Source organism: Vulpes lagopus, chromosome 4, assembly GCF_018345385.1.
Source record: "Vulpes lagopus strain Blue_001 chromosome 4, ASM1834538v1, whole genome shotgun sequence".
In the NCBI taxonomy this organism is placed as follows: domain Eukaryota; kingdom Metazoa; phylum Chordata; class Mammalia; order Carnivora; family Canidae; genus Vulpes; species Vulpes lagopus.
This window is the reverse complement of record NC_054827.1, coordinates 102,251,347-102,278,212: the sequence shown is the minus strand read 5'-3', so window position 1 is coordinate 102,278,212 and position 26,866 is coordinate 102,251,347. Positions and strand designations below refer to the sequence as shown.

At 44.8% G+C, this 26,866-nt stretch overlaps 1 protein-coding gene across 6 annotated transcripts in view; it reads left to right on the top strand.

Annotated features, from left to right (window-relative positions):
- PGPEP1L (pyroglutamyl-peptidase I like) overlaps positions 1-26,866 on the top strand; it is a 44,482-nt gene that overhangs the window by 15,416 nt on the left and 2,200 nt on the right. For all 6 annotated transcript variants that reach the window (XM_041753594.1, XM_041753593.1, XM_041753596.1 and 3 more), the window contains one exon: positions 26,592-26,714. In XM_041753594.1, the coding sequence (XP_041609528.1) occupies positions 26,592-26,714 (123 nt within the window). The remainder of the gene's footprint in view (positions 1-26,591; positions 26,715-26,866) is intronic.

Here is a 26,866-nt window from a genome sequence, read left to right as displayed (position 1 = left end):
GATTAGACTAAGATTATGGGTTTGAGGGAGGAAGAGCACAGGGGTCAAGTGCCATTCTCTTCCCATCATGTCAAGGGCACATACTGTCAATGTGACTGATCATCATTGACATTGACCATGATGACTTGGCTTTCAGGTTTTCTCACCATAAAGTGCTCTCCCTCCCCACCCCCTCCCCGTATCACACTCTTTGGAAGGACAGCAGTAGGCCCAGTCCACCTTTGGGGAATAGGGAGTTACGCCCCCTTGAGGGCAGAGTGTCTGCATAAATTATTTGGAATGCACCTGCAGGCAAGATTTGGCTCTTCCACCCCCCACCTATGTACTTACTTACTTACTTATTTATTTAATCATTTCTTTACATCGGTATGGACTCCCGGATATTTATTTTATACTTTGGATTATGGCCTGTTTTCTTTCAAAAGTCTATTTTCTCTCAAAACCTGTCCCATCACCTTCACTATTCCTGATCACTAATGCCCCTTTCCTGTAAAGGAAATGCACAGTTGCATATTCTGTTTTCCACCACATGCTTGGCTGTACTAGGTTAAACCAAGGTGGGCACTTTTAATTTTTACTTTTTAAAAAATTTTAAAAAGATTTTATTTATTTATTTGGCAGAGAGAGAGTGAGCAAGAGAGGGGGCACACAAGTAGGAGGAGAGGGAGAGTTAGAAGCAGACTCCTCACTGAGCAGGGAGCCTGGTGCGGGGCTTGATCCCAGAACCTGGGATCAAGACCTGAGTTGAAAGCAGGTGCCCAATGACTGAGCCACCCAGGAGCCCCAGGCGGGCACTTTTTAAATAACTGCACTACTTTTACATATAAGATTGAGTTTGTTCTCTTGTCCTCCTTCACATTGACCCATCATATTTTTTATTTATTTATTCACTCATTCATTCATTTGTATATTTATTTATTTAGATTTTATTTATATATTCATGAGAGACAGAGAGAGAGAGAGATAGAGAGAGGCAGAGACACAGGCAGAGGGAGAAGCAGGCTCCTTGAGGGGAGCTCGATGTGGGACTCAATTCTGGGACTCCGAGAGCACGCCCTGAGTTGAAGGCAGACACATTCAACCCCTGAACCACTGAGGAGTCCTCTCATCATATTTTATTGATACAAAAAGCCACTTAAAAAAAAGCATTTGGGCAGCCTGGGTGGCTCAGTGGTTTAGCGCCGCCTTCAGCCCAGGGCGTGATCCTGGAGACCTTGGATAAAGTCCCACATCAGGCTCCCTGCATGGAGCCTGCTCCTCCCTCTGCCTGTGTCTCTGCCTCTCTCTCTCTCTCTCTGCGTATGTGTGTCATAAATAAATAAAAAATCTTTTAAAAAAAAGCATTTGGACATCCTAAAATTGGATGAATCTTACAGTCAATTGCATCTTAAACTTCGCCATAGTTGAGCAGAGTTTTTGCTTTCTCGACGCTGGGTATTTGGTCTCTAAGGCTTAGTGTTGATGAAATTCATCACGTCCTTTCTGGATTACACATTCTATCACCATGGGAAGCACTCTGGCCTGTTTATCTTGCTCTGTAGAGTCTAGACCAGAACGTTGAGGGGATTAAAGCTGTATTTGTGCTGCCATAAATACATGAAACTATAACCCACAACACACACAGTCCAACACCAGGGTCAAGTATGCAAACTAGCGTGACCCTGGAAATCATGCAAGTTACCCCAGGCAGCACAGCGTCAGATTTGAAGTCCCTTTTTATTTTGGGAAGGGACAGAATTGGGGGAAAAACTAACAAAAAGCTCTTGGACCTACTTTTTCTCTTCTCCACCCTCACATTCAGTCACATTAGAAGCATGTTACAAATCTTAAAAAAATGTCAGCATTACATCAGGGCTGCACACCCAGGATTCCGAAACCCATGGAGGCCATTGTGGGCTTGTGGGCTGAGCATCAGTTTGAGGCGTCCTTAGTCAGGTCCCAGCCTCTGCACTGATGTCTCTCCTCATGGAGGATTATGCTGCTTCCTTGACCAGTCTCAGTAAGGGTTATATCTCTCTGGGGTGCTCCTGACTCTCCTATGCCAGGTCCTGCTGCTCACGTCCACACTGTACCTTCTCTCTGGGCAGGAAGGTGTGCTCAGACCATGTTTCTTCTCTTGCAAGCATTTGCAAAAATATCCAGACAGAGAGAAATGAACCCAAAGGATGTGTGATGGTCAGAGTTCAGGCACTGGGTCCCCCAGGGGTGGGGAAATGTTTGGAAAGCCACAAGATGCATTTTGGATATCAGCCTTCAGGCTGCTGGGGTCACCCTCTTTTTTGCCACTTGTAAAATTGTTCCTGTCCTTTACCTCTCTTGGTAACTGTGTTCAGAGAGGTCACAATTTAGAGTCAGAGATCCATTTAGCAATTATGGAATAACTAGCCAATTAATCAAGGTCAGTTAATCAAGAAGACATAACAGCTCTAAACATTTATGCCCCTAATGACAGCACTTCACGTATTATGAAGTAAAAATGAATAGAAGTATAAGGAAAATAGAAAAAAATCCACAGTTTTAGTCAGAGATTTTGGTACCCCTCTCTCAAGTGATAGAACACAGACAGAGAATCAGCAAATGTACGTAAGACTTGAACAAACCATTAGCCAACTTGACCTAATTGACATTTATAGAACACTCCACCAAGATTAGGATACACGCTCTTTTAAGTGCATATAAAACATCTACCATATATTCGGGATAGACCATGTCCTGGGCCATAAAACAAGTCTGAAGAGATTTGAAAGGATCCAGGTTGTATAAAGTATATTGCCTGGCCATAGTGGATTTATTTACTTATTTATTTTTAAATCACAGAGTTTTATTATTTCAGTGTGTACTCTAATTCCTCTCATCATACAGTCAAAATGTATATAGCACATATGTCCATGTGCCTTCCATAGATTGAATGCTCAAGTTAAACCATCCAGGAAGATAAATGGGATTAATAACCAACAACACTTTGTACCTTATGTTAAAATGTCAACAAGACATTGCATCTGGCTTTTTAAAACTTGTTTTTTTTATAACATTTTATTATTTATTGTTTTTGTATATTTTTTATTGGAGTTCGATTTGCCACATATAGCATAATACCCATTGCTCATCCCGTCAAGTGCCCCCCTCAGTGCCCGTCACCCAGTCACCCCAACCCCCCACCCACCTCCCTTCCACTACCCCTTGTTCGTTTCCCAGAGTTAGGAGTCTCTCATGTTCTGTCCCCCTCACTGATATTTCCCACTCATTTTTCTCCTTTCCCGTTTATTCCCTTTCACTATTTTTTATATTCCCCAAATGAGACCATATAATGTTTGTCCTCCTATGGACTTACTGCACTCAGCATAATACCCTCCAGTTCCATCCACGTTGAAGCAAATGGTGGGTATTTGTCATAAAACTTGTTTTTAATTCAAATAAACCATTCATAACATAAGTATAACTTTTTCCTTTCATATTGCCTTTTTATTTTGTTTTCCCAATGTTTTATTTTTATTTTTTAAATTTTATTTAAATTCAATTAATTAACATAGAATATATTGTTGGTTTCAGAGGTAGAAGGCAGTGACTCATCAGTCTTATATAACACCCAGAGCTCCTTATATCAAGTGCCCTCCTTAATGCCCATCACCCAGTTACCCCATCCTCCACCCACCTCCCCTCTAGCAACCTTCAGTCTGTTTCCTATGATTAAGAGTCTCTTATGGTTTGTCTCCCTCGTATTTTGTCTTGTTTTATTTTTTTCCTCTCTTCCTCTATGATCCTCTATTTTGTTTCCTAAATTCCATATATGAATGAGATCATATGATAATTGTCTTTCTCTGACATATTTCATTTAGCATAATACCCTCTAGTTCCATCCACGTCATTGCCAATGGCCAGGATTTCATTTTTCTTTTTATGGCTGAGTAGTAGTCATATATATATATATATACTTAATGTGTTTAATCTATTTATCTATCCATGGATATCTGGGCTCTTTCCATAGTTTGACTATTGTGGACATTGCTGCTATAAACATTAGGGTGGAGGTGCCCCTTTGGTTTATTACATTTGTATCTTTGGGATAAATACCCAGTAATGCAATTACTGAGTTGTAGAGTAGCTCCATTTTCAACTTTGAGGAACCTCATACTGTTTTCCAGAGTGGCTGCACCAGTTTGCTTTCCCACCAACAGTGTGAGAGGGTTCCACTTTCTCCGCATCCTCACCAACATCTGTCATTTCCTGACTAATTTGAGCCATTCTGACAGATGTTAGGTGGTATCTCATTGTGGTTTTGATTAGTATTTCCCTGATGCCAAGTGATGTTGATTTTTTTCATCTGTCTGTTGGCCATTTGTATGTCTTCTTTGGAGGAATGTTTGTTCATGTCTCTGCCCATTTCATGATGCCACAATGGATTTAAATTAGAAGTCAACAACAGAGTGGTATCTGGAAGAACCCCAAATATTTGGAAACTAAATGCACTTCTAAATAAGCCATGGCTCAGGATGCCTGGGTGGCTCAGTGGTTGAGCTTCTGCCTTTGGCTCAGGGCATGATCCTGGGTCTGGGGATCAAGTCCCGCATTGGGCTTCCTGCTTGGAGCCTGCTTCTTTTTTTGTGTGTGTGTATATTTTGATCTTTCTTTTATATAATAAATTTATTTTTTATTGGTGTTCAATTTACCAACATACAGAATAACACCCAGTGCTCATCCCATCAAGCCCCGCTCAGTGCCAGTCACCCATTCACCCCCAGGCCCTGCCCTCCTCCCCTTCCACCGCCCCTAGTTTGTTTCCCAGAGTTAGGAGTCTTTATGTTCTGTCTCCCTTTCTGATATTTCCCACACATTTCTTCTCCCTTCCCTTATATTCCCTTTCACTATTATTTATATTCCCCAAATGAATGAGAACATACACTGTTTGTCCTTCTCCGACTGACTTACTTCACTCAGCATAATACCCTCCAGTTCCATCCACATTGAAGCAAATGGTGGGTATTTGTCGTTTCTAATGGCTGAGTAATATTCCATTGTATACATAAACCACATCTTCTTTATCCATTCATGTTTCGATGGGCACCGAGGCTCCTTCCACAGTTTGGCTATTGTGGACATTGCTGCTAGAAACATCGGAGTGCAAGTGTCCCGGCATTTCATTGCATCTGTATCTTTGGGGTAAATCCCCAGCAGTGCAATTGCTGGGTCGTAGGGCAGGTCTATTTTTAACTCTTTGAGGAACCTCCACACAGTTTTCCAGAGTGGCTGCACCAGTTCACATTCCCACCAACAGTGTAAGAGGGTTCCCTTTTCTCCACATCCTCTCCAATATTTGTGGTTTCCTGCCTTGTTAATGTTCCCCATTCTCACTGGTGTGAGGTGGTATCTCATTGTGGTTTTGATTCGTATTTCCCTGATGGCAAGTGATGCGGAGCATTTTCTCATGTGCATGTTGGCCATGTCTATGTCTTCCTCTGTGAGATTTCATGTCTTTTGCCCATTTCATGATTGGATTGTTTGTTTCTTTGGTGTTGAGTTTAATAAGTTCTTTATAGATCTTGGAAACTAGCCCTTTATCTGATACGTCATTTGCAAATATCTTCTCCCATTCTGTAGGTTGTCTTTTAGTTTTGTTGACTGTATCCTTTGCTGTGCAAAAGCTTCTTATCTTGATGAAGTCCCAATAGTTCATTTTTGCTTTTGTTTCTTTTGCCTTCGTGGATGTATCTTGCAAGAAGTTGCTGTGTCCAAGTTCAAAAAGGGTGTTGCCTGTGTTCTCCTCTAGGATTTTGATGGAATCTTGTCTCACATTTAATTCTTTTTTTTTTTTTAATTTTTTATTTATTTATGATAGTCACAGAGAGAGAGAGAGAGGCAGAGACACAGGCGGAGGGAGAAGCAAGCTCCATGCACCGGGAGCCCGACGTGGGATTCGATCCCGGGTCTCCAGGATCACGCCCTGGGCCAAAGGCAGGCGCCAAACCGCTGCGCCACCCAGGGATCCCTTGTCTCACATTTAGATCTCTCATCCATTTTGAGTTTATCTTTGTGTATGGTGAAAGAGAGTGGTCTAGTTTCATTCTTCTGCATGTGGATGTCCAATTTTCCCAGCACCATTTATTGAAGAGTCTGTCTTTCTTCCAATGGATAGTCTTTCCTCCTTTATCGAATATTAGTTGACCATAAAGTTCAGGGTCCACTTCTGGGTTCTCTATTCTGTTCCATTGATCTATGTGTCTGTTTTTGGGCCAGTACCACACTGTCTTGATGACCACAGCTTTGTAGTACAACCTGAAATCCGGCATTGTGATGCCCCCACCTATGGTTTTCTTTTTTAAAATTTCCCTGGCTATTCGGGGTCTTTTCTGATTCCATACAAATCTTAAAATAATTTGTTCTAACTCTCTGAAGAAAGTCCATGGTATTTTGATAGGGATTGCATTAAACGTGTAAATTGCCCTGGGTAACATTGACATTTTCACAATATTAATTCTGCCAATCCATGAGCATGGAATATTTTTCCATCTCTTTGTGTCTTTCTCAATTTCTTTCAGAAGTGTTCTATAGTTTTTAGGGTATAGATCCTTTACCTCTTCGGTTAGGTTTATTCCTAGGTATCTTATGCTTTTGGGTGCAATTGTAAATGGGATTGACTCCTTAATTTCTCTTTCTTCAGCCTCATTGTTAGTGTATAGAAATGCCACTGATTTCTGGGCATTGACTTTGTATCCTGCCACGCTACCAAATTGCTGTGTGAGTTCTAGCAATCTTGGGGTGGAGTCTTTTGGGTTTTCTATGTAGAGTATCATGTCATCGGCGAAGAAGGAGAGTTTGACTTCTTCTTTGCCAATTTGAATGCCTTTAATGTCTTTTTGTTGTCTGATTGCTGAGGCGAGGACTTCCAATACTATGTTGAATAGCAGTGGTGAGAGTGGACATCCCTGTCTTGTTCCTGATCTTAGGGGAAAGGCTCCCAGTGCTTCCCCATTGAGAATGATATTTGCTGTGAGCTTTTCGTAGATGGCTTTTAAGATGTTGAGGAATGTTCCCTCTATCCCTACACTCTGAAGAGTTTTGATCAGGAATGGATGCTGTATTTTGTCAAATGCTTTCTCTGCGTCTAATGAGAGGATCATATGGTTCTTGGTTTTTCTCTTGCTGATATGATGAATCACATTGATTGTTTTACGAGTGTTGAACCAGCCTTGTGTCCCGGGGATAAATCCTACTTGGTCATGGTGAATAATTTTCTTAATGTGCTGTTGGATCCTATTGGCTAGTATCTTGTTGAGAATTTTTGTATCCATGTTCATCAGGGATATTGGTCTGTAATTCTCCTTTTTGGTGGGGTTTTTGTCTGGTTTTGGAATTAAGGTGATGCTGGCCTCATAGAACGAATTTGGAAGTACTCCATCTCTTTCTATCTTTCCAAACAGCTTTAGTAGAATAGGTATGGTTTCTTCTTTAAACGTTTGATAGAATTCCCCAGGGAAGCCATCTGGCCCTGGACTTTTGTGTCTTGGGAGGTTTTTGATGACTGCTTCAATTTCCTCCCTGGTTATTGGCCTGTTCAGGTTTTCTATTTCTTCCTGTTCCAGTTTTGGTAGTTTGTGGCTTTCCAGGAATGCGTCCATTTCTTCTAGATTGCCTGATTTATTGGCGTAGAGCTGTTCATAATATGTTTTTAAAATCGTTTGTATTTCCTTGGTGTTGGTAGTGATCTCTCCTTTCTCATTCATGCTTTTGTTAATTTGAGTCTTCTCTCTCTTCTTTTTACTAAGGCTGGCTAATGGTTTATCTATCTTATTAATTCTTTCAAAGAACCAACTCCTGGTTTTGTTGATCTGTTCCACAGTTCTCTTCTGGTCTCGATTTTGTTGAGTTCTGCTCGAATCTTTATTGATTCGAACTCTCTTCTTCTGCTGGGTGTAGGATCTATTTGCTGTTTTTTCTCTAGCTCCTTTATGTGTAAGGTGAGCTTTTGTATTTGAGTTCTTTCCAGTTTTTGAATGGATGTTTGTATTGCGATGTATTTCCCCCTCAGGACTGCTTTTGCTGCATCCCAAAGATTTTGAATGGTTGTATATTCATTCTCATTAGTTTCTGTGAATCTTTTTAATTCTTCCTTATTTTCCTGGTTGACCCTTTCATCCTTTAGCAGGATGGTCCTTAATCTCCAAGTGTTTGAGGTCCTTCCAAACTTCTTGTTGTGATTTAGTTCTAATTTCAAGGCATTATGGTCTGAGAATATGCAGGGGACGATCCCAATCTTTTGGTATCAGTTCATACCCGATTTGTGACCCAGTATGTGGTCTATTCTGGAGAAAGTTCCATGTGCACTTGAGAAGAATGTGTATTCAGTCAAGTTTGGATGTAAAGTTCTGTAAATATCTGTGAAATACATCTGGTCCTGTGTACCATTTAAAGCTCTTGTTTCTTTGGAGATGTTGTGCTTAGAAGACCTATTGAGTATAGAAAGAGCTAGATTGAAGTCACCAATTATAAGTGTATTATTATCTAAGTATTTCTTCACTTTGGTTATTTGTTGGTTTATATATTTGGCAGCTCCCACATTCGGGGCATATATATCGAGGATTGTTAAGTCCTCTTGTTGGATAGATCCTTTAAGTATGATATAGTGTCCCTCTTCATCTCTCACTACAGTCTTCAGGGTAAATTTTAGTTTATCTGATATAAGGATGGCTACCCCTGCTTTCTTTTGAGGACCATTTGAATGGTAAATGGTTCTCCAACCTTTTATTTTCAGACTGTAGGTGTCCTTCTGTCTAAAATGAGTCTCTTGTAGACAGCAAATAGATGGGTCCTGCTTTTTTATCCAGTCTGAAACCCTGCGCCTTTTGATGGCGTCATTAAGCCCGTTCACGTTCAGAGTTACTATTGAGAGATATGAGTTTAGTGGCACCATGATATCTATTCAGTCCTTGTTTTTGTGGATTGTTCCACTGAACTTCTTCTTAAAGGGGAATTTTAAGAGTCCCCCTTAAAATTTCTTGCAGAGCTGGTTTGGAGGTCACATATTCTTTCACTTCCTGCCTGTCTTGGAAGCTCTTTATCTCTCCTTCCATTTTGAATGAGAGCCTTGCTGGATAAAGTATTCTTGGTTGCATGTTCTTCTCATTTAGGACCCTGAATATATCCTGCCAGCCCTTTCTGGCCTGCCAGGTCTCTGTGGAGAGGTCTGCTGTTACCCTAATACTCCTCCCCATAAAAGTCAGGGATTTCTTGTCTCTTACTGCTTTAAGGATCTTCTCTTTATCTTTGGAATTTGCAAGGTTACCTATTAAATGTCGAGGTGTTGAACGGTTTTTATTTATTTTAGGGGGGATCTCTCTATTTCCTGGATCTGAATGCCTGTTTCCCTTCCCAGATTAGGAAAGTTTTCAGCTAGGATTTGTTCAAATACATATTCTGGCCCTCTGTCCCTTTCGGCGCCCTCGGGAACCCCAATTAAATGTAGGTTTTTCTTCCTCAGGCTGTCGTTTATTTCCCTTAATCTGTCTTCATGGTCTTTTAATTGTTTGTCTCTTTTTTCCTCAGTTTCCCTCTTTGCCATCAACTTGTCTTCTATGTCACTCACTTGTTCTTCCACCTCGTTAAGCCTCGTCATTAGGACTTCTAGTTTGGATTGCATCTCATTCAATTGATTTTTAATTTCTGCCTGATTCGATCTAAATTCTGCAGTCATGAAGTCTCTTGAGTCCTTTATACTTCTTTCTAGAGCCACCAGTAGCTGTATAATAGTGCTTCTGAATTGGCTTTCTGACATTGAATTGTAATCCAGATTTTGTAACTCTGTGGGAGAGAGGACTGTTTCTGATTCTTTCTTTTGAGGTGAGGTTTTCCTTCTAGTCATTTTGCTCAGTGCAGAGTGGCCAAAAACAAGTTGTATTGGGAAAAGGAAAAAAAGAGAGGGGAGAAAGAAGGAAAGAAAAGAGAAAAAGAAAAAATAAAAAAGGAAGAAAAAAGAAAGAAAGGGAAAAAAAAGGTGGGGGAAGCAAACAGAAATCAAAAAGCAAAAAAAAAAAAAACAAAAAAAAAACAAAAAAAAAACAAAACAAAACAAAAAAACCACGGGGGAGTATCTTCTGTTTCTGTATACTTTAAGTCCCTTGACTTCCCCTGGAACTTGTCCCTCTAGTTGGTCTTCTGGGGGAGGGGCCTGTTGTGCTGATTTTCAGGTGTTTGCACTTGAGGGAGCTGCTCTGCCCCCTGCCTGGTGCAGGGCTCAGTGGGGGTTGTTTACCCCGTGAGGCCCCAGGAGGAACAACCACAGTGGCGGGGCCAGCTCTGGAGCCCTGGAGTCAGCCCCCACAGTAACTCTGGAGCTCTCGGTCTGCAGGGTCTGGATGCTCCGGGGCGGGGCCACTGATCTGCTCAGCTCGGGGCAGGAGCGTCCTCGCTGTCCTGGGCCCTCCCGGCCTCTGCCTGTCCCGGGGGGAGGCCGGATCCTGGGCTGTGTCCCAGCGCCCTGTGCTCCGGGGCCTGCGCTGTTGGATTCACGCTGCCAACCGGGCAGCCCCCTCCACAGAGACGCCGCCCGAGCCCCTCCGAGCTGCTCCTTGGAGCCTGCTTCTTCCTCTGCCTATGTCTCTGCCTCTCTTTCTGGGTCTCTCATGAATAAATAAATAAAATATTTAAAATATTTAAATAAATAAATACGTAAGCACGCAAGCCATGGCTCAAAGAAGAAGTGAAAAGAGATGTTAGAAAGTCTTTGGAAATGAATGAAAATTAAAGCAGAGTGTATAAAAAACTCATGGCATGCTGCTAATGCAGATCTTGGAGGGAAATCTGTAGCACTGAACAATGCTAGTAAAGAAGAAAGGTCTCAGGGCACTTTGGTGGCTCAGTGGTTGAATGCCTTTGGCTCAGGTTGTGATCCCAGGGTCCTGGGATCCAGTCCTGCATCAGGCTCCCTGCAAGGAGGCTGCTTCTCCCTCTGCCTATGTCTCTGCCTCTCTCATGAATTAATAAATAAAATCATAAAAAAAAGAAAGGTCTCAAATCATGACTTCAGTTTCTACTGCAAGAAACTAGAAAAAGAAGTGCAAATTAAACCTGAACTAAAGAGAAGAAAGGAGAGAATAAGATCAAAGCAGAAATCAGTGAAAATGAACAGAATCCTAAAAATGAAAATCAAAGAAACCAAAAACTGGGTTTTCTAGAAAAATCAATAAAACTGATAAACCTCTAGCCAGACTGATCAAGGAAAAAGAGAGAGAGAGAGAGGAGGAGGGAGAGAGAGAGAATGATTTCTATTAATTTAAAAGTTCATTTACCACTGCCTGGTTTCCAGCCCTAGTTCCACACTCAGATTTCTCCCATCAGTCACTAAAGCCTCCTTTTTTGCCAGTTTGCTTGACCTCTCTGAGGTCCTTAATAATCTTTGTGATGGATACCATATGGTTATTGTTGCCATTGTACAGATGAGGCTCAGGTCAACCAGGTCCTCCATTCTTCTCCCTGTGTTGGCTTGAATTTGAGCATTCAGCCAAATAACTAATAACCTGTAAAGTCTTAGTTTAGCTCGTACACATCAAATAAACATTTGATCATGAGCTTTCCTTAGTAAGACCCATTTCCAACTGGCTCACCATCCCCCAACTCCCGCCTCCAGAAAAGTCTAGTCTCCCCTGTCCCTGCCTCTTCCCCTGTTCCTGGGGAGACATCCACATTTTGATGGCCTTGGGTTTGCAAACAGCCTTCAAGTGGGAGTAACTGCCGTCCACAAGAACTTCTCTTTAGGATCCCTCTGAGACACTTTCAGTAAACCAGCAGCTCACTGTTACCTTTCAGACTCTCATGCTCTCATCTGAGAAGATGAGTTCTAGATCTTGATACCATAAAATGCTGGAAGGCTTCCAGGTATGGAAAAGAGTAGGTTTTGTTAAAATTCCCACATAGCAGGGGCACCTGGACAGCTCAGTTTATTGAGTGGCTGTCTCTTGATTTTGACTCAGGTGGTGATCTTGGGGTCCTGGCATTGAGCCCCGAGATGGGCTCCATGCTCAGTGGGGAGTCTGCTTGAGGTTCTCCTCTCCTTCCTCTGTCTCTCCCTCTGCTTACTCATACTCTCTTTTTCTCTCTCAAATAAATAAATATTTTTTTAAATCCCTACATAATTTTTAGCCCTGTCTAAAAGATGGAGGCGTCAGCCTAAGCTAAGTCACTGAGAATTCAGTCTTCCTTCAGACTGTGCTTCCAAACAGGCTAAATGTTGCTGGTGGAGCATGATGGCAAAGTCCATAATTTTTTTTTAACTATGCAAAATATGCATAATAATAGATTTACCATTTAATCCTTTGAAGTATACAGGTTGATGGCATTAAGTACATTCATATCATTGTGCAACCATTACCACCATCCATCTCCAAAACTTTCCATCATCCCAAACAGAAACTCTGTCACCTTTAAACCACAAATCGCCATCTCCCCTCTCCCCCAAGCCCCTGGTAATCACCATTCCACTTTCCTTCTCTATGAATTTGACTATTCTAACTTACCTCATATAAGTGGAATTGTACAATATCTGTCCATTTGTGTCTGGCTTCTTTCACCATAAATCTTCATTTCAGCTCACATTTGCTACTGAACTTGGCTGCTTCCCCTCCCCTGATACACTGTTCCTGGTATCTGCCCTTCTTCTCTGTGGTCTGTCCTGGACTCCAGGTTTTCACAAGCATCTAGCACAGACTTAGAACATGGTAGGAGCAAAAATTTTTTTGAAGAGTTTATTTATTCATGAGAGAGAGAGGCAGAGACACAGGCAGAGGGAGAAGCAGGCTCCATGCAGGGAGCCCGACATGGGACTTGATCCCGGGTCTCCAGGATCATGCCCTGGGCTGAAGTTGGCGCTAAACCGCTGAGCCACAGGGACTGCCCAGGAGCAAAATTAATATATTTGGAGGATTATCATTGTTAAAGAAACACTACATTCCTATGGAAGCAAAACACATATACACCTTGCTTTTAACACATGTTGTTCTTTTTCCCAATTCCAAATGAGTAGTTACACAAGACCTTCAAAGACCACGAGGAAGGACAGAGGAAAAGAGATTGTAATGTACCACCTAACAAAATAGTATTGTGTGAGCTCTCCCTATCTTTACTGTCATGCTCTATGTCGGCTTGGTATTACTGAACATCAAACAACCCCAAGACTTAGTGGTGTCAACCAAGTACCACTTTGTTATCTCTCCCAGTGCTGTGGGACAAGTGGGTTGAGCAGGGCGGTTCTTCTACTGATCTTGCTTGGATCTCTCATGTGATTGTGTTCAGATGGAGGCTGCAGCAAGAGCATGGAGGCTTGACTGGGGTGCTGGGACCACAGGACCTCTGTCCTCGCCACATGAGGTCACTTGGGCAAGGTAGACAGACACCGAAGCTGTAGGCCCCAGCCTGACTAAATTCTCTTGGTTAAAATGAGTCACAGGCCAGCTCAGACCCATTATGGGAGGAGATTACACCAGGGTGTGAATATTAGAACACTTCACTGGCAGCAGTTTTAGTCGGCTTGGGCTGCTATAATAGGATACCATAGACTGGGAGCTTAAACAACAAACATTTATTCCTCACAGTACTGGGGGTTGGAAGTCCAAGATCAGGGCACCAGTCAGATTGGTTTTTTGATGGGGGCCCACTTTCTGGTTATGACCGCACATGGACTTTCTTTCATGTCTGCAGAGTTCTAGTCTCACCATGCCTTTTTAAGGGCCACTAATCCCATTATGGGGGCTCCACCCTCATGACCCCGTCTAAACCTAATTGTCCCTCAAAGGCCCCACCTCTAAATACCATCACATTGGGAATTAGGGCTTCAACATATGCATTTTGAGGGACGCAAATATTCAGTCCATACTGGAGGACATCCTGGAGCTACTCTACCACATGAAACAATATTACCTCTCAGAAGAGATATACCAACCCCTTTCAGTAGTAGAGAGAGAATAGGCATGTGTGTCAATTTGTACACACTCCAGCATGGGGTGTGAGGATTTTCAAAACCTTTGCTACTTTGACTAGTGTCACATTGTTAATATAAACCCTATTAAACCAGCACTCTTAAATCAAGACAAAGGTCAGTGAAAGGAGTGGAGAGGTGTCATCAACTCAATTCCTTTGCGTTTCTTGACTGGTCACTTTGTAGAAACTGAAAATAATCCTGATAATAATAGAGTACATCTGTATGTTTGGAAAACTCTCCCAAGTTTCTTACAATTGTGAACCTCAAGTGACATGGTTTGACTCTCATCGTGACCAATAAATAGATCATGGGGTCAAAATACCCCTCCACACTCGATTTTGGAAGATAAATTGAAAATAAAAGTAAATATGAACATGCCCCCCCTTGCTCATTTGGATGACAAAGATTTCTGGTTTCCTTTTGTGTGTGTGCCCCACAAGGCACTTTGACACTCAAACCTTCAGATGTAGGTGGTTGGAAACATTGTTTGATAAAATTCTGGAAGCCTAAGTAGGCAGAATTGTGTTTTGTTTGGAATGATCCTGGAATCCCAGTGAAGAACCCCACCACTGGGGATCTGTGGGGACACAGTTCAGTGACAGGCTGGTCACTCCCTGCTTGATTCCACATCTGGCACACATCTGCTGCATGCCGGGTCCTGTTTCCAGAGCCTGAGCCTCCACTCTGGTGATGCCAGCCTCCTGTGGTGGAGAACAGGCCAGAAAGAAGTAAAATCTAATCAGGATGATATCAGTGAGTGCTGAGGGCCACCAAGAATTAATCCAGGGTGACACAGTGAGGGTGTGTGTGCCTGGGGAGCTCCTCTAGCAGAAGTGGGCCAGGAAGGCCTCTCGAAGGAGGTGACATTTCAGCTAGGACCTGAGTGACAAGGAAAAGCTGCTCCAGGAAGTGTTCCAGGAGGAAGAGCACCTGCTGGAAATCTGGGGATGGCATCCCAGGGCCACAGTACCCAAGCCAGGAAGAGGACGCCCGCTTGTACCTCAACTTGCCAAACCCAGGTTCCTTTGATTACAAGCTTCCAGCTAATTAGAAGCCTGACAGGCCAGAGGAATGCTCTTTTGGGATAAGATTACTTTGGATTAATTGTTCTGCTGGGTCACTCATTAGAAAAAAGTCACATGAACGGAATGAGGGTGCGTTTCCATTCTGCTGCAGAGGCAAAGTTCTAGTTGAGAAACTTTCTGAGTTCCAGACTCAGAAAGTCTGGAGACAAATTGATACTCAGAGAGCGATTCATTTTGTTAAAAGGCTCTCTTGCCAGGGCTATGAAACTAAAGTACCCCGCTCCTGACTCTGACCCCCACAGCAGCCCAGCGGGCATCAGGAGCACGAACTGCAGCCCTTCTAGCCTGAGCAGCTCTCCCGAACGCCCTTGACCTCGCTTTGTGAACCGTGTTGATGGTCTGGTTAAGCCTCGGCTCCTGGCTGCCGAGAAGACCTGGGGCCTCCAGAGGCCCCCCAGAGTGGTACCCAGAAGCCTAAATCTGTCTGGGCTGCCAGATGGGGGCTGGGACCTCCCTGGAGCTGAGGGGGTCGCTGTAGACAGCCCTTGAGGGCGTGGCGCTATTCTTGGGACAAAACCACCGGAGATTCATTCATCCAAGTCCAGTGGCAATCTCTACTGACTTTCCTTTCTGGCCAGCTCTGGGCATGTGGCAGACTCTGCGCTGTTATTCTTTGGGTACCCAGAGGGGATGGTTGCCTCCCATCCTTTCTCTAACCCCCTCAGTCCTGTCTGGTCCTCACAGGCCAAATACAGCTGAGACAATTCTAAGTTAAAATGCAATATCCTGGGACGCCTGGGTGGCTCAGTGGTTGAGCATCTGCCTTTGGCTCAGGGTGTGGTCCCGGGGTCCTGGGATTGAGTCCTGCATTGGGCTCCCCACAGGGATCCTGCTTCTCCCTCTGCCTGTATCTCTGCCCCTCTCTCTGTGTCTGTCATGAATAAATAAATTAAAAGTCTTTTAAAAATAAAATGGAATATCCCTAATATATAAAGAGCTTTTATGAATAGAAAAAAAAAAAGTGGTGAATAATGCTATGGAGAAATGGGCCAAAGATATGAAAGGACATTTTACAGAGAAAGGAATACAAATGGCTCTTAACCATGTGATATTATGCTCCAACTTGTTCATAAGAGAAAAGTAAATTAAAACTACACTAAGATAAGGTTGGCAAAAATCCAAAAGTATGACAACTACTATGCAAGGCTGTGAAGCTGATGGCATTGTCATGCTTTACTAGTGGGAATGCAACATGGTACAATCCCAGTGGAGGGGAATTTGGCACTACATGACAAAGTGACATATGCTTATATCCCATAATCCAGCAAATTCCTAGGAAGCTCTCCCAGAGATACACTGGCAGATATAAGAAAAGACATATGCACAAATATGGGGAAAGTATATTTAAGAATGGAGGGGTACTGGATAAATGTCCCTTCTTTGTTTATGATGATAAAAAGATTGAAATATAAATCATAAAATTAAAAAGTGATTTCCTATGGAGGAGAAGGGAAGGGACTAGATTTCTCTGAATAAAGCTTGTTTTGTGGATTTAACTTTGGAACCATGTAGAATATTGTACATACTAATTAAACAAAATTAAGTTTGTAAAAAAGAGCAGTCCATAGAAATTAAAAGCAAATCGACTTATTAAGCCTAAAAGTATACCTAGTTAGTGACATGATCACCCAGAGAGAGTGGTTTGGTCTTTTTTTTTTTTTAAAGATTTTATTTATTCACGAGAGACACACAGAAGCAGAGACGTAGGCAGAGGGAGAAGCAGGTTGGTTCCCTGCGGGGAACCCAATGGGGGACTTGATCCCAGGACCCTGGGATCACGACCTGAGCTGAAGGCAGACACTCAACCACTGAGCAATCCAGATGCCCTGAGAGAGTGGTTTTGAAACATAGCGATTTGAGGATAAAAACAAAAACAAAACAAAGATTATCTTCAACTTTTCAGTGATTATAATGTTGGTAGTAGGGTTATTATTATTATTAATTATTATTATTATTATACCACTGTATACAGAGTGTGGGATAAAGTAAAATGTGCTTTCAGGAGTATTTAACATCTTGACCTCCTGGACATGGCCAGTAGCTTTCCCCCAAACACTGAAAACACTCTGCATGTGTCAGACACCCCCTTAGGGGGCAGCATCACTGCAAAGAGCCAATGCAAGGGTAAAGCCTCAGTTTTACAGATAAGGCATCCAAGGATCCTAGATTCTAAGTCACTTGCCAAGGTCAAGTGCTTGAGCTGATGCCTGAGGGGGCACATCTGGAATTGAACCTGAACCCACCTGGCCCCACACTTCTTCTCTCAACTCCTACAATGTATGATGTCCTCCTATTTGGTCTTGGCCTCTCCTACCCACCCTCTACTTGCTCTGAGGACATTTACTCTCTGTGAGGACTTCCTATTCGTGGTAGAAACAAGGCAGCACAATAGCTGGTGGAAGGAAGGACTCAAAAAATACTGAGAAAATGAATGAATGAATGAAAACCAAGAAAATTGTCTTCTTTCCTGTTTAGACCAAAGGCTAGAAGGAAAAAAGAAAGGAGAGATGATTTTAAAGACAGGTCAGGACACAAGAGACCCTGAGAGGCTTCTGTGTCAGGTGGTCCCCAAGATCACACTGAGGCTCTGTGATAAACCTGAATTAGGACCCAGAAAAGCAGCTATACTCACAGTTATGGTTTACTACAGTACAATGATCGAGATTAAAATCTGCAAAGGGAAAGAGGCATGGAGCAAAGACCTGGAGAGATCAGGCACAAGCTTCTAAGCATTGTCTGCCAGTGGAGTACTAGGGGTAGGTGTTACTCTCCCAGCAGGACCTATGACAACAAGTGTGCAGTGTTTTCAATCCAGGAAGCTTATCTGAGTCTGGGTTTTTATTGGGGGGTCGGTCATATAGGCATGCAGTGCCCTCGCCCCCTCACTGGCTGACCTCAGTGACTCAAACTTCAGAGTAGAAACAAATCATGCTGTTAGCAGAGACTCTAGTCAAGGTAATAGGAGGTGACCCAATGCCTCAGGGATACAAAGCCACTCTACCAGGGAGAACATCCCAAGAACTCAGAGCTCTTTTCCCAGGAGCCAGCCAAGGGCCGTTCCCAAAGATAGGTCTTTCTTGGAAATATGTAGGTTTGAGCAGCTCAGGCCTGCTGAGACAACCCTTTACTTTCCAGCTCCTAAGCAGAGGGATGCAGCCCCCCCCCCCACCCCAGGGTAATTCCAATACTTGCTACATCAACACCACTTGAGGATCCAAGCTCATTTCCATAGTAGGGTTTGCAAGGTGATCCACTGGGGTTTAGGAGGAAGACATTAGGATTTCCATTTCCATGTTTTTCAAAAATTGTGATATAAAATATAAAATTTATCTTCTCTACCATTTTTAAGGGTATAGTTCCGTAGTGTTTATTATGTATATTCATATTGTTATGCAACAGATCTCAAGAAGTAAAACTCAATACTCCTCGAAAACAACTTCCCATTTCCCCCTGCCACCCACACCTGGGGACCACCATCTTACTTTTAGGTCCCACATATAAGTGGAGGCACATGAGATTTGTCTTTTTGTGACCAGCTGATTTCACTTAGCGTAACATCTTCAAAGTTCATCCAGGTTGTAGCATGTGTCAGAATTTCCTTCCTTCCTCCTTGAGGACAAATAATATTCTTTTGTTAGGGATGCCTGGGTGACTCAGTGGTTGAGCATCTGCCTTCAGCTCAGGTCATGACCCTGGGGTCCTGGGACTGAATCCCCAACTGGGCTCCCCACAGGGAGCCTGCATCTCCCTTTGCCTATGGCAGAGACATGAATAAATAAATATAATCTTGTCTCTCATGAATAAATAAATAAAATCTTTAAAAATTCTTTTGTTAGCATATGTCACATTTTGTTCATCTGTCCATCCATTGATGGACATTTGAGTTACTTCCACCTTTTGGCCATGGTGAATAATGCTGCAATGAGCATAGGTGTGCAAATATCTCTTTGAGAGCCAGCTTTCAATTCTTTTGAATATATACCCAGAAATAGGATTGTTGGATCATATGGTAATTCTATATTTAATATATTGAGGAACTTCCATGCTGTTGTCTGCAGCAGCTGCACCATTTTGCATTCCCACCAACAGTGCACAAGGGTTCCAGTTTCTCCACATACTCACCAACACCTGTTATTTTCTTTTCTTTTTTTTCCATAGTGGCCATCCTAACAGGTGTGAATTTTTTATGTTTTCAGTTTATGAAAATAATAAAGAAATTAGCCTTGATCAGTATTTCATAGCTAGACTGATGCTGGCCTTGATTTGTATGTATGCAGGGAAATGAATTGTAACACTGCATAACATGATGCAAAATGTAAAATAATACATTTTTTCAGAGGGCCAAAGGAGCGTGTCACCCTTGGGGCAAGGAATGCCACTGGTGATACAGAGGCTCTCCCTCTCGGATTCACTTTAATTTATTACAAGTATTTCAGCTCAGTTAGTGGGTTTCAGGATTATGTTACCTGGTTTTAATTAATCTTTATTTTAAAAAATTGTTATTTATATATTCTTGGGGTGGGTGCATGCACTTGAGAGAGCGATTGGGGGGAGGGGCAGAGGGATAGGGAGAGAGAATCTTAAGCAAGCTTCATGCCTAGTTTGTAGCCTGATGAGAGGCTCAATCTCACAATCCCATGATCATGAGTGTCCGACTGAGCCATTTGGGTGCCCCTAACCTAATCTTCAAATTATAGACAAGGAACTCTCAAATATAATCTACAAAACCCCCCAAATAAAAGACAATATTATTAATGCAAACCTGTGAAAGAAACTGAGTGATACTCTTCCTACCGTTCCATCGAGCTCTTTGCCAGCTAAGGTCTTTACATAAAAACAATGACCATCTGATAAGAAATTGCCTCCTCGCCAAAAGAGGAGGAATTAAGAAAACCATTGAAAATATAGATTTGAATCCACTTAGGAATAATGAAACCTACTTGAAGGATGTATCATGCCTCGAGATGTCAAGACATCATCAGCTAATGATAGTGTTTGTGTATGTGTATATGTGCCTATGTATGCACACTAAAATTTTTTACTAATGGGGCACATGATCAAAATACTTGGAGACAGCTGCTCTAGATAGAGGTTTGGGGATTATAGGGTCTCTGTTTTTTATTACTGGATTTTTCAGACCATGACCCATGAGTGTGGAGGAATGACTCAAAGGATATTGGGAGTATGCTGAGACAGTTGTCATATGGAGAAGGTAACTTGGCATTGTTAAGAAAAAGCGTGATCTTTTAAATTTTATTTAAATATTTTATCTATTTATTTGAGAGAGAGAGCAAGAGAGCACAAGCAGGAGAAACAGCAGGCAGAGGGAGAGGGAGAAGCAGACTCCTCGTGGAGCAGGAACCACCCCCCTCCATGTGGGACTCCATCCCAGATGCCAGAACCCTCAGATCATGACCTAAGCCAAAGGCAGACGCTTAGCCGACTGAGCCACCCAGGTGTCCAGAGAGTGACCTTTAAATAGAACCCCCAGATTTCCCAAATCACTTATGATTTCCTTAATTACTTAAACAGTTGACCTCACTGTTACCATAACATGTCCTTTGTGGCTACTTCTTGGAATTCCTCCCACCTTTATTTATTTTTATTTTTATTTTTGAAGATTTTACTTATTTATTCATGAGACACACAGAGAGAGGCAGAGACACAGGCAGAGGGAGAAGCAGGAGGACTCCATCCCAGGACCCCAGGATCACGCCCTGAACTGAAGGCAGATGCTCAACCGCTGAGCCACCCAGCAGTCCTGGTGCCTTCTTTTAAACATATCCTCTCTGGGCCTCAGTTTCTTTATCTGTAAAATAGGGGCATTGTTAGCACTTCATCAGGAGGGTTGTGGGGAGGTGCTGGGCTTAGTGCCCTACACAGCAAGCATTCTTCAGGAGCAGCTAGTCTGAATAGTGCACTATTTTTTTTAAGCTTTTAGAACCAGAAAAATAGTATACACATGCCTTGTAAAAATCTTATAAAGAGTATAGAAAGAGTTGAGAATTGCTCCTATATATGTCACACTGCAATAATAATAAAAGAAGAATCACCCCAACTCTTCCCTCAAGGGATACCCATTTCAGTATGTTTTCATTTCCATGAATGACTCCAGGAAATAGTCTGAGATCCTGATTTTTTTTTTAACTTATTCCTTCTCAGGGGTTTTCCTGTGTCAATAAATTCACTGCAAAGGGAGGGAGAGAGGGAGGAAGAGGGGAGGGAGGGAGGGAGGAAGGAAGAGAGGAGTGTCTGCACACATCTCCAAGCTTCCCTCTTGCTTTCCCTGGCACTCTCCTGCTAATCCTCCAAGCCCTGGGCAGAGGCCCCTCTTCCATGCAGCCCTCTTAGACGGCAACCCCCTGTGCACAGTTTAACCTTTACAGCAACCCATATGAAGGAGGTCCTGTTTTACTGTGGCTGATAGCTGGGGAAACTGAGGCTCAGCGAGTTTCAATGACTTGGCCAAACTCACACAGTTGGGAGTGGAAGAAGCAGAGTTTGGGCTCCTTCTCTCTTACCCCGGGGCTTCTGCAGCCCAGGGTGGGAGGCCAACCCAGGCCTTCCCACCAGGATCCTGTCATCACTTCCCATTTCTAGTTGGAAACTCCTCTAAGAATGTGACCCTCTGAGGCATGCCAAGCCCTGAGCAGAGGACAGGCAGCCCTGCAGCCTGAATGACTGAACGAAGAAATGCATTCTTGCTGGCTGGTCCTAGTCCTGAACTTTCATCTGATAGGGGAAGCATCACATTTTGGAAAAACAGCAAGTGTTTTACAACACCAGTTGGTGCCACAGCCTCCGTGGATTTGAAAAAAATTCAGAGAGCAACTGGTGTCTTTTTTCCTTCCTTTCATTTCCCTTTGTTAAACTGCCATGTGTTCCTGGTGACCATATTTCAGGCTGCAAGGAGACAGAAAAAAGTAGGAGAAGGAGACAGAAGGCGGGCTCCCTGCTTCCCCAGGACCTTTGCAACTGGCGGGACTCAGGGTTTTTTTGAGGGGTTATAGGCTCTGCATGGGCGCTCAGCGTCCCATGGGGCCTTGTCATTCCTCGAGCTAGCACAGCACCCTGGACTCTACCGTGGTCAGGGTGGTTATACCAGGCTCTGTCCCTGCCCTCCAGAAGCACAAACACTCTGCTCTTCTAGCTGAGAAAGTGTGCCAGTCCGGGAGGCACAAACCCCTGGCTCCCTCCATGTTTGCACAGAACCTACGCTCTGTGTGCTAAAGCAACCAGCCCTTCTCGGCAGAAAGAAGGCCTGCCTTCTGCTTATGCAGAATGTTCCACTCACCACTTCTGACAGGCCTCAGGCTCATCAAATTCTACTAAATGTCACTTTCAATAAATCCTTGCATGACTTTCTCAAATTAATATGGATTAATTATAAGCATTGATCCCTCATATAAAGCCCTGACTATGTGCCAGGCACTGTGCTGGGCACTTTTGGGGAAACCCTCTCTCATTCAATAGTCATGAAAACTCTTCCGACTTTTCATTCTCCCCATTTCACAGAGAATTAAACTGAGTCGCACGAAGGCTAAATAACATGCCTGAGTTCACCCAGTGAGGTTGGCAGAGCCAGGTCTCAAACCAGCATCTTCCTGACCCCAAAGCCCATGCCCTTCCCTGTGGCACTGTAGTTGGCCACCCCCCTTCTGCCCCGCACCCTACTTGTTCTAGGCTGAGGGTGGTGACGATCATCAAGTTGGCTTATATTTGGTAAAATTCCTTTGTCTGCCATGGGCACTGTGTAGGTGGCCCAGGACACCAAAGTGTGTGTGTGTGTGTGAGAGAGAGAGAGAGAGAGAGAGAGGGAGGGAACGAGAGAGTGAGCTGATTGTCCACATGAGGCAGTACCTGGAGACTCTCTCCATAATTTCAAGTTAGAAAAAGTTCCTCAATATCCCAAATCAGATTCTGACTGCAGTCCCAGGCTATGTGTGGCACTTTCAAGCTCCATAAAGAGCTGGATGGATGAGTGGGCAAGCATCTGAGACTCCGCTAGGCCCCATCTCCTTACTGACCTGAAGCCCCTCTATCAGTCTGCTCGAGCTGCCATAACAAAATTTCATAGCCTGGGTGGTTTAAACAGCAGACATTTATTTCTCACAGTTCTAGAGGCTGGAAGCCTGAGATCAAGGTGCTGGCAGATTTGGTTTCTGGTGAGAACCGTCTACCTGGCTTGCAGGTGGCCACCTTCTGGCTGTGTCCTCATCTGGCAGAGAAAGAAAGGCTCTGCTTGCTCTTCTTCCTCCTCCTCCTCTTCCTCTTCTTCTTCCTCTTCGTCTTCTTCATTTATTTATTTTGAGAGAGAGAGAGAGAGCGCGCAAGCGACCATGAGGAGGGCGAGTGGCAGAGGGAGAAGCAGGCTCCCTACTGAGCAGGGAGCCCGATGCAGGGATGCAGGGCTCCATCCCCGGACCCGAGATCATGACCTGAGCCGAAGGCAGATGCTTAACTGGCTGAGCCACCCAGGCGACCCAATAAAATCTTTAAAAAGCAAACCAGAACAAAAACAACAGAGGTGTCAAGTCACATGTGGAATGCCGTCCATCCCACGCTGGCTCTGTGAATTCCGAGGAGGCTACAGTTTGGCTTCCCTGCACTTTCTACTTTGGCAGGAGTGATGCCATGACCCTCTGCGAAGCACAGCCTCAGACAGTGTTAGGGGTCAAGCATCCTTATAAAATGGGGAACCTGGACTCAGAGACAGACTCACCCAGAGGGAAGATGACAGGAAGGCCTGCAGAGACCCTGCAGGAGCCCAGGGCTGCCTGTGGCTCTCGGGAGCTGGAAGGAGCAGGTGAGGCTACAGGTTCAGAGGGAGTGTGTGCCTGCCGACACCTTGATTTTGGACTTCTTTCCTCCAGGCTTGGATAATCAAGTGTGGTCCTCAGCCACCCACTTTGTTGTGACAGCCACAGGAAACTCATGCAAGGGAGCCCCCCAAAAGCTGGTCCCGAACCCAGGCAGCGGCTGGGACACCTATAAAATGTCCAGGGGTTTGCTTTCTCTCTCCTCCCAACTTTCTTGGTGGCAAAAAAAAAAGCCAAGGTAGGGAAAAAAAAGAGCCCCCCCCCTTCCCCCTGTGGCCTGCTTTGGCCTGGGCTTACACATGCCAACCCAGAGGCGGAGCCGCCTGCATTCCTCTGTGAAGAGGAGGCGCTCACCAGTGGCTGCTGGGCCGACTGGGCCTGCCTGGCTCAGGGTGGATGTGCCCACCTCTCCGGCGTAGCGCCTTTGCAGGCTTAGTGAGCGTAAGTCATCGACGTTTCCACTGATGACTGAGCAGCTTCTCAGGGAACAGCTCTGAAAGCAGATTCCCAGGCAACTCCATTTGGTTCTGGAGCTCCTCTGCAGCCTTTGCTCAGAGTCAGACCCCGTAAGGACCCCACCAAGTAGAAGAAACTAGTTCTTCGCAGATGTTTGGGTTCTGAGAAGCAGCCTGGGCCCAGTCATGGCCTCCTCACTGTCAAGACAAAGGCAAAGATGCCTAAGAGTGATGCCTTACAGGCCTTGCTTCCTGCACTGGGAGCAGCCGGAGGGGCCGGGCCTCTGCAGCCTCCCTGCTCCTTGTCTCACTCATTCCCCACAGGAAGGGGCAAGGTGGGGACACAGGAGTTGGAACCTCCTTGGTGTGTCTGGCCCTTGCAATGTCCACGTGGAGGCTTGGCCTGTTTCCTCCACAGCCGTCCAGGCCACTGGCCCTCCTCCCCACCTCCCACCACCAGAGTCAGGCAAAGGAATTCCCCCTTCAGGCCCCAAATGGGGATGTGATCTAGGTGCTTACTTTTGGAAGAGAACAAAACTGGAGCCAGGTGAGGGAACTGGGTTTGGAGCAGAGCCCCTCAGGAAGGCTGAGCTGGTTGAGGACTGACCCAGACACCAGAAAGTCGGCCAGAAGTGCCCCCCCCCCCTCCAATGCAGCAGACGCAGACCCGCAGGGGGCACATTGTCCCTGCCTGTCCCCTCTGAAGCTGAGGGCAGGGCCCTGGGATGTCTTGCCTGTGACCTTTTGGGCAGGCCTGACAACCCCGGCTGCAGCCTCCATCCAAGGATGCACACTCCTGGATGTCCTGAAGTGCCAGGGAAGGGAGTCAGGGAAAACAGAGGTGCTAATCCCAAACCATCCTGGTGACAAGCACGGCTCCTGGAGCAGGGAAAGGACTGGGCCTCTAGGTTCCTGATTTAATGTTTCCCAATGGGGACTAGCACATGCCTAACATCTCACTCCCTGGCTTTCTTCCTTCCAGACTCCCACCTGTGAAGGAGGGTCTTGCTCCCTGACCTTTTCTCCACAGCCCTGCTTTCCTCTCTGCCACCCTGTCACCCCACCCTACTCCATCCAGATCTCACCTAGACCCATGTTTTTGCAGTCCTGACATGCCGCTGTCTTCCCAGGATCCTCTCTGTGAGCTCCAGACACACAGATCCAAGGAGCCAGGTCCCTCCCCTTCAAACTCAGCAGGTCCAAAGTCCTTGTGATACCAACAAGCCCACTCCCACCTCTATCCTCTTAGGAGGCAGCTCTGACCCATTAGTTCCCTGTGCACAATCCTTTGCTGGCTCCCTTCTGCTTTAGCTAAAGTCCAGCCTCTAGCTGAGCACTCAATCTGGCTCTCACAGACTTTTCTAGCTGCTGTTCCCATCTTTCCCCATGTGTAGTGCTCCCCGATACACCCTTGGTGTTGGTGGGTTACTTGTCAAAATGCTGGTGGTGCTACAGGCAGTTAATGCTCAGCTGAGTCCAGGGGTGCTAAGCATCCTGTCCTTGGAGGTGCAGGACACACGGAAGAAGGCTTCCACTGCCCCACGCCCACTGCCCAGCGCCAAGTCACACCATTTTCCCAAAGACTCGCCCTCGTGCTCCCCTGTGTCTCTGAAGTCCCTGCCCGGCACCCCCTTCCCCTGCTTCTTCATCTGGCTTGCTCCCATCTGCTCTCTACATCTCCCCTGCCTCCCTTTTGCAGACAATGTTCTAGCAGGCTAGGTCAGATATGCCTCAGGTGTACCCACATCTCAATGGGACGGGCTTTCCAGGACCTTGAGAGGCAAGAACTGTGTCTCCTGCTGGCCCCTCACAGCAGCAGCCATGTGAGCTCCTTGAGGGCAGGGTCAAGGCCCACAGAAGGCTCCTGGGCACAGAGTGAGTGAGTCCAGGGTTAGCTTTTCAGGGACTCTCCCAGGAAGAGTCCAGGAAGGGTGAGTCTAGGGATGCCGGGGTGGCTCAGTGATTGGACATCTGCCTTCAGCTCAGGGTGTGATCCCAGAGTTCCAGAATCGAGTACTGTATCGGGCTCCCCGCAGGGAGCCTGCTTCTCCCTCTGCCTGTGTCTCTGCCTCTCTCTCTGGGTCTTTCATGAATAAATAAAATCTTAGAGAAAAAAGAAGAAAAAGAAAGAAAAAGAAAGAGAGAAAGAAAGAGAAAAGAAAAAGAAAAAAGAAAGAAAAGAAAGAAAAGAAAGAAAAGAAAAAAGAAAAAAGAAAAAAGAAAAAAGAAAAGAAAAAAGAAAGGTGAGTCTACCTGTTTCTTTCTGCAGGAGCTGTCCAAGCTGGGCCTGAACAGCGGCATGGAGGTGGAGCTGCGGATTCTTCAACTGCCTGTAGATTACAGGGAGGTGAAGCAGAGGGTCACCAGAATCTGGGAGGATCTTCAACCACAAGTAAATGATGGCGGGGAAGGCCCTGAGGCTGGGGGTGGGGTGGGGTGAGGGGTGATGCGGTGGTGGAGCTACAGGGCCTGTGAACCTCTGGACCCTGGACCTAGGGTTGCTGACTGAGGTGCACCCAGCCCCCATGTCCCCACCAGTACGGT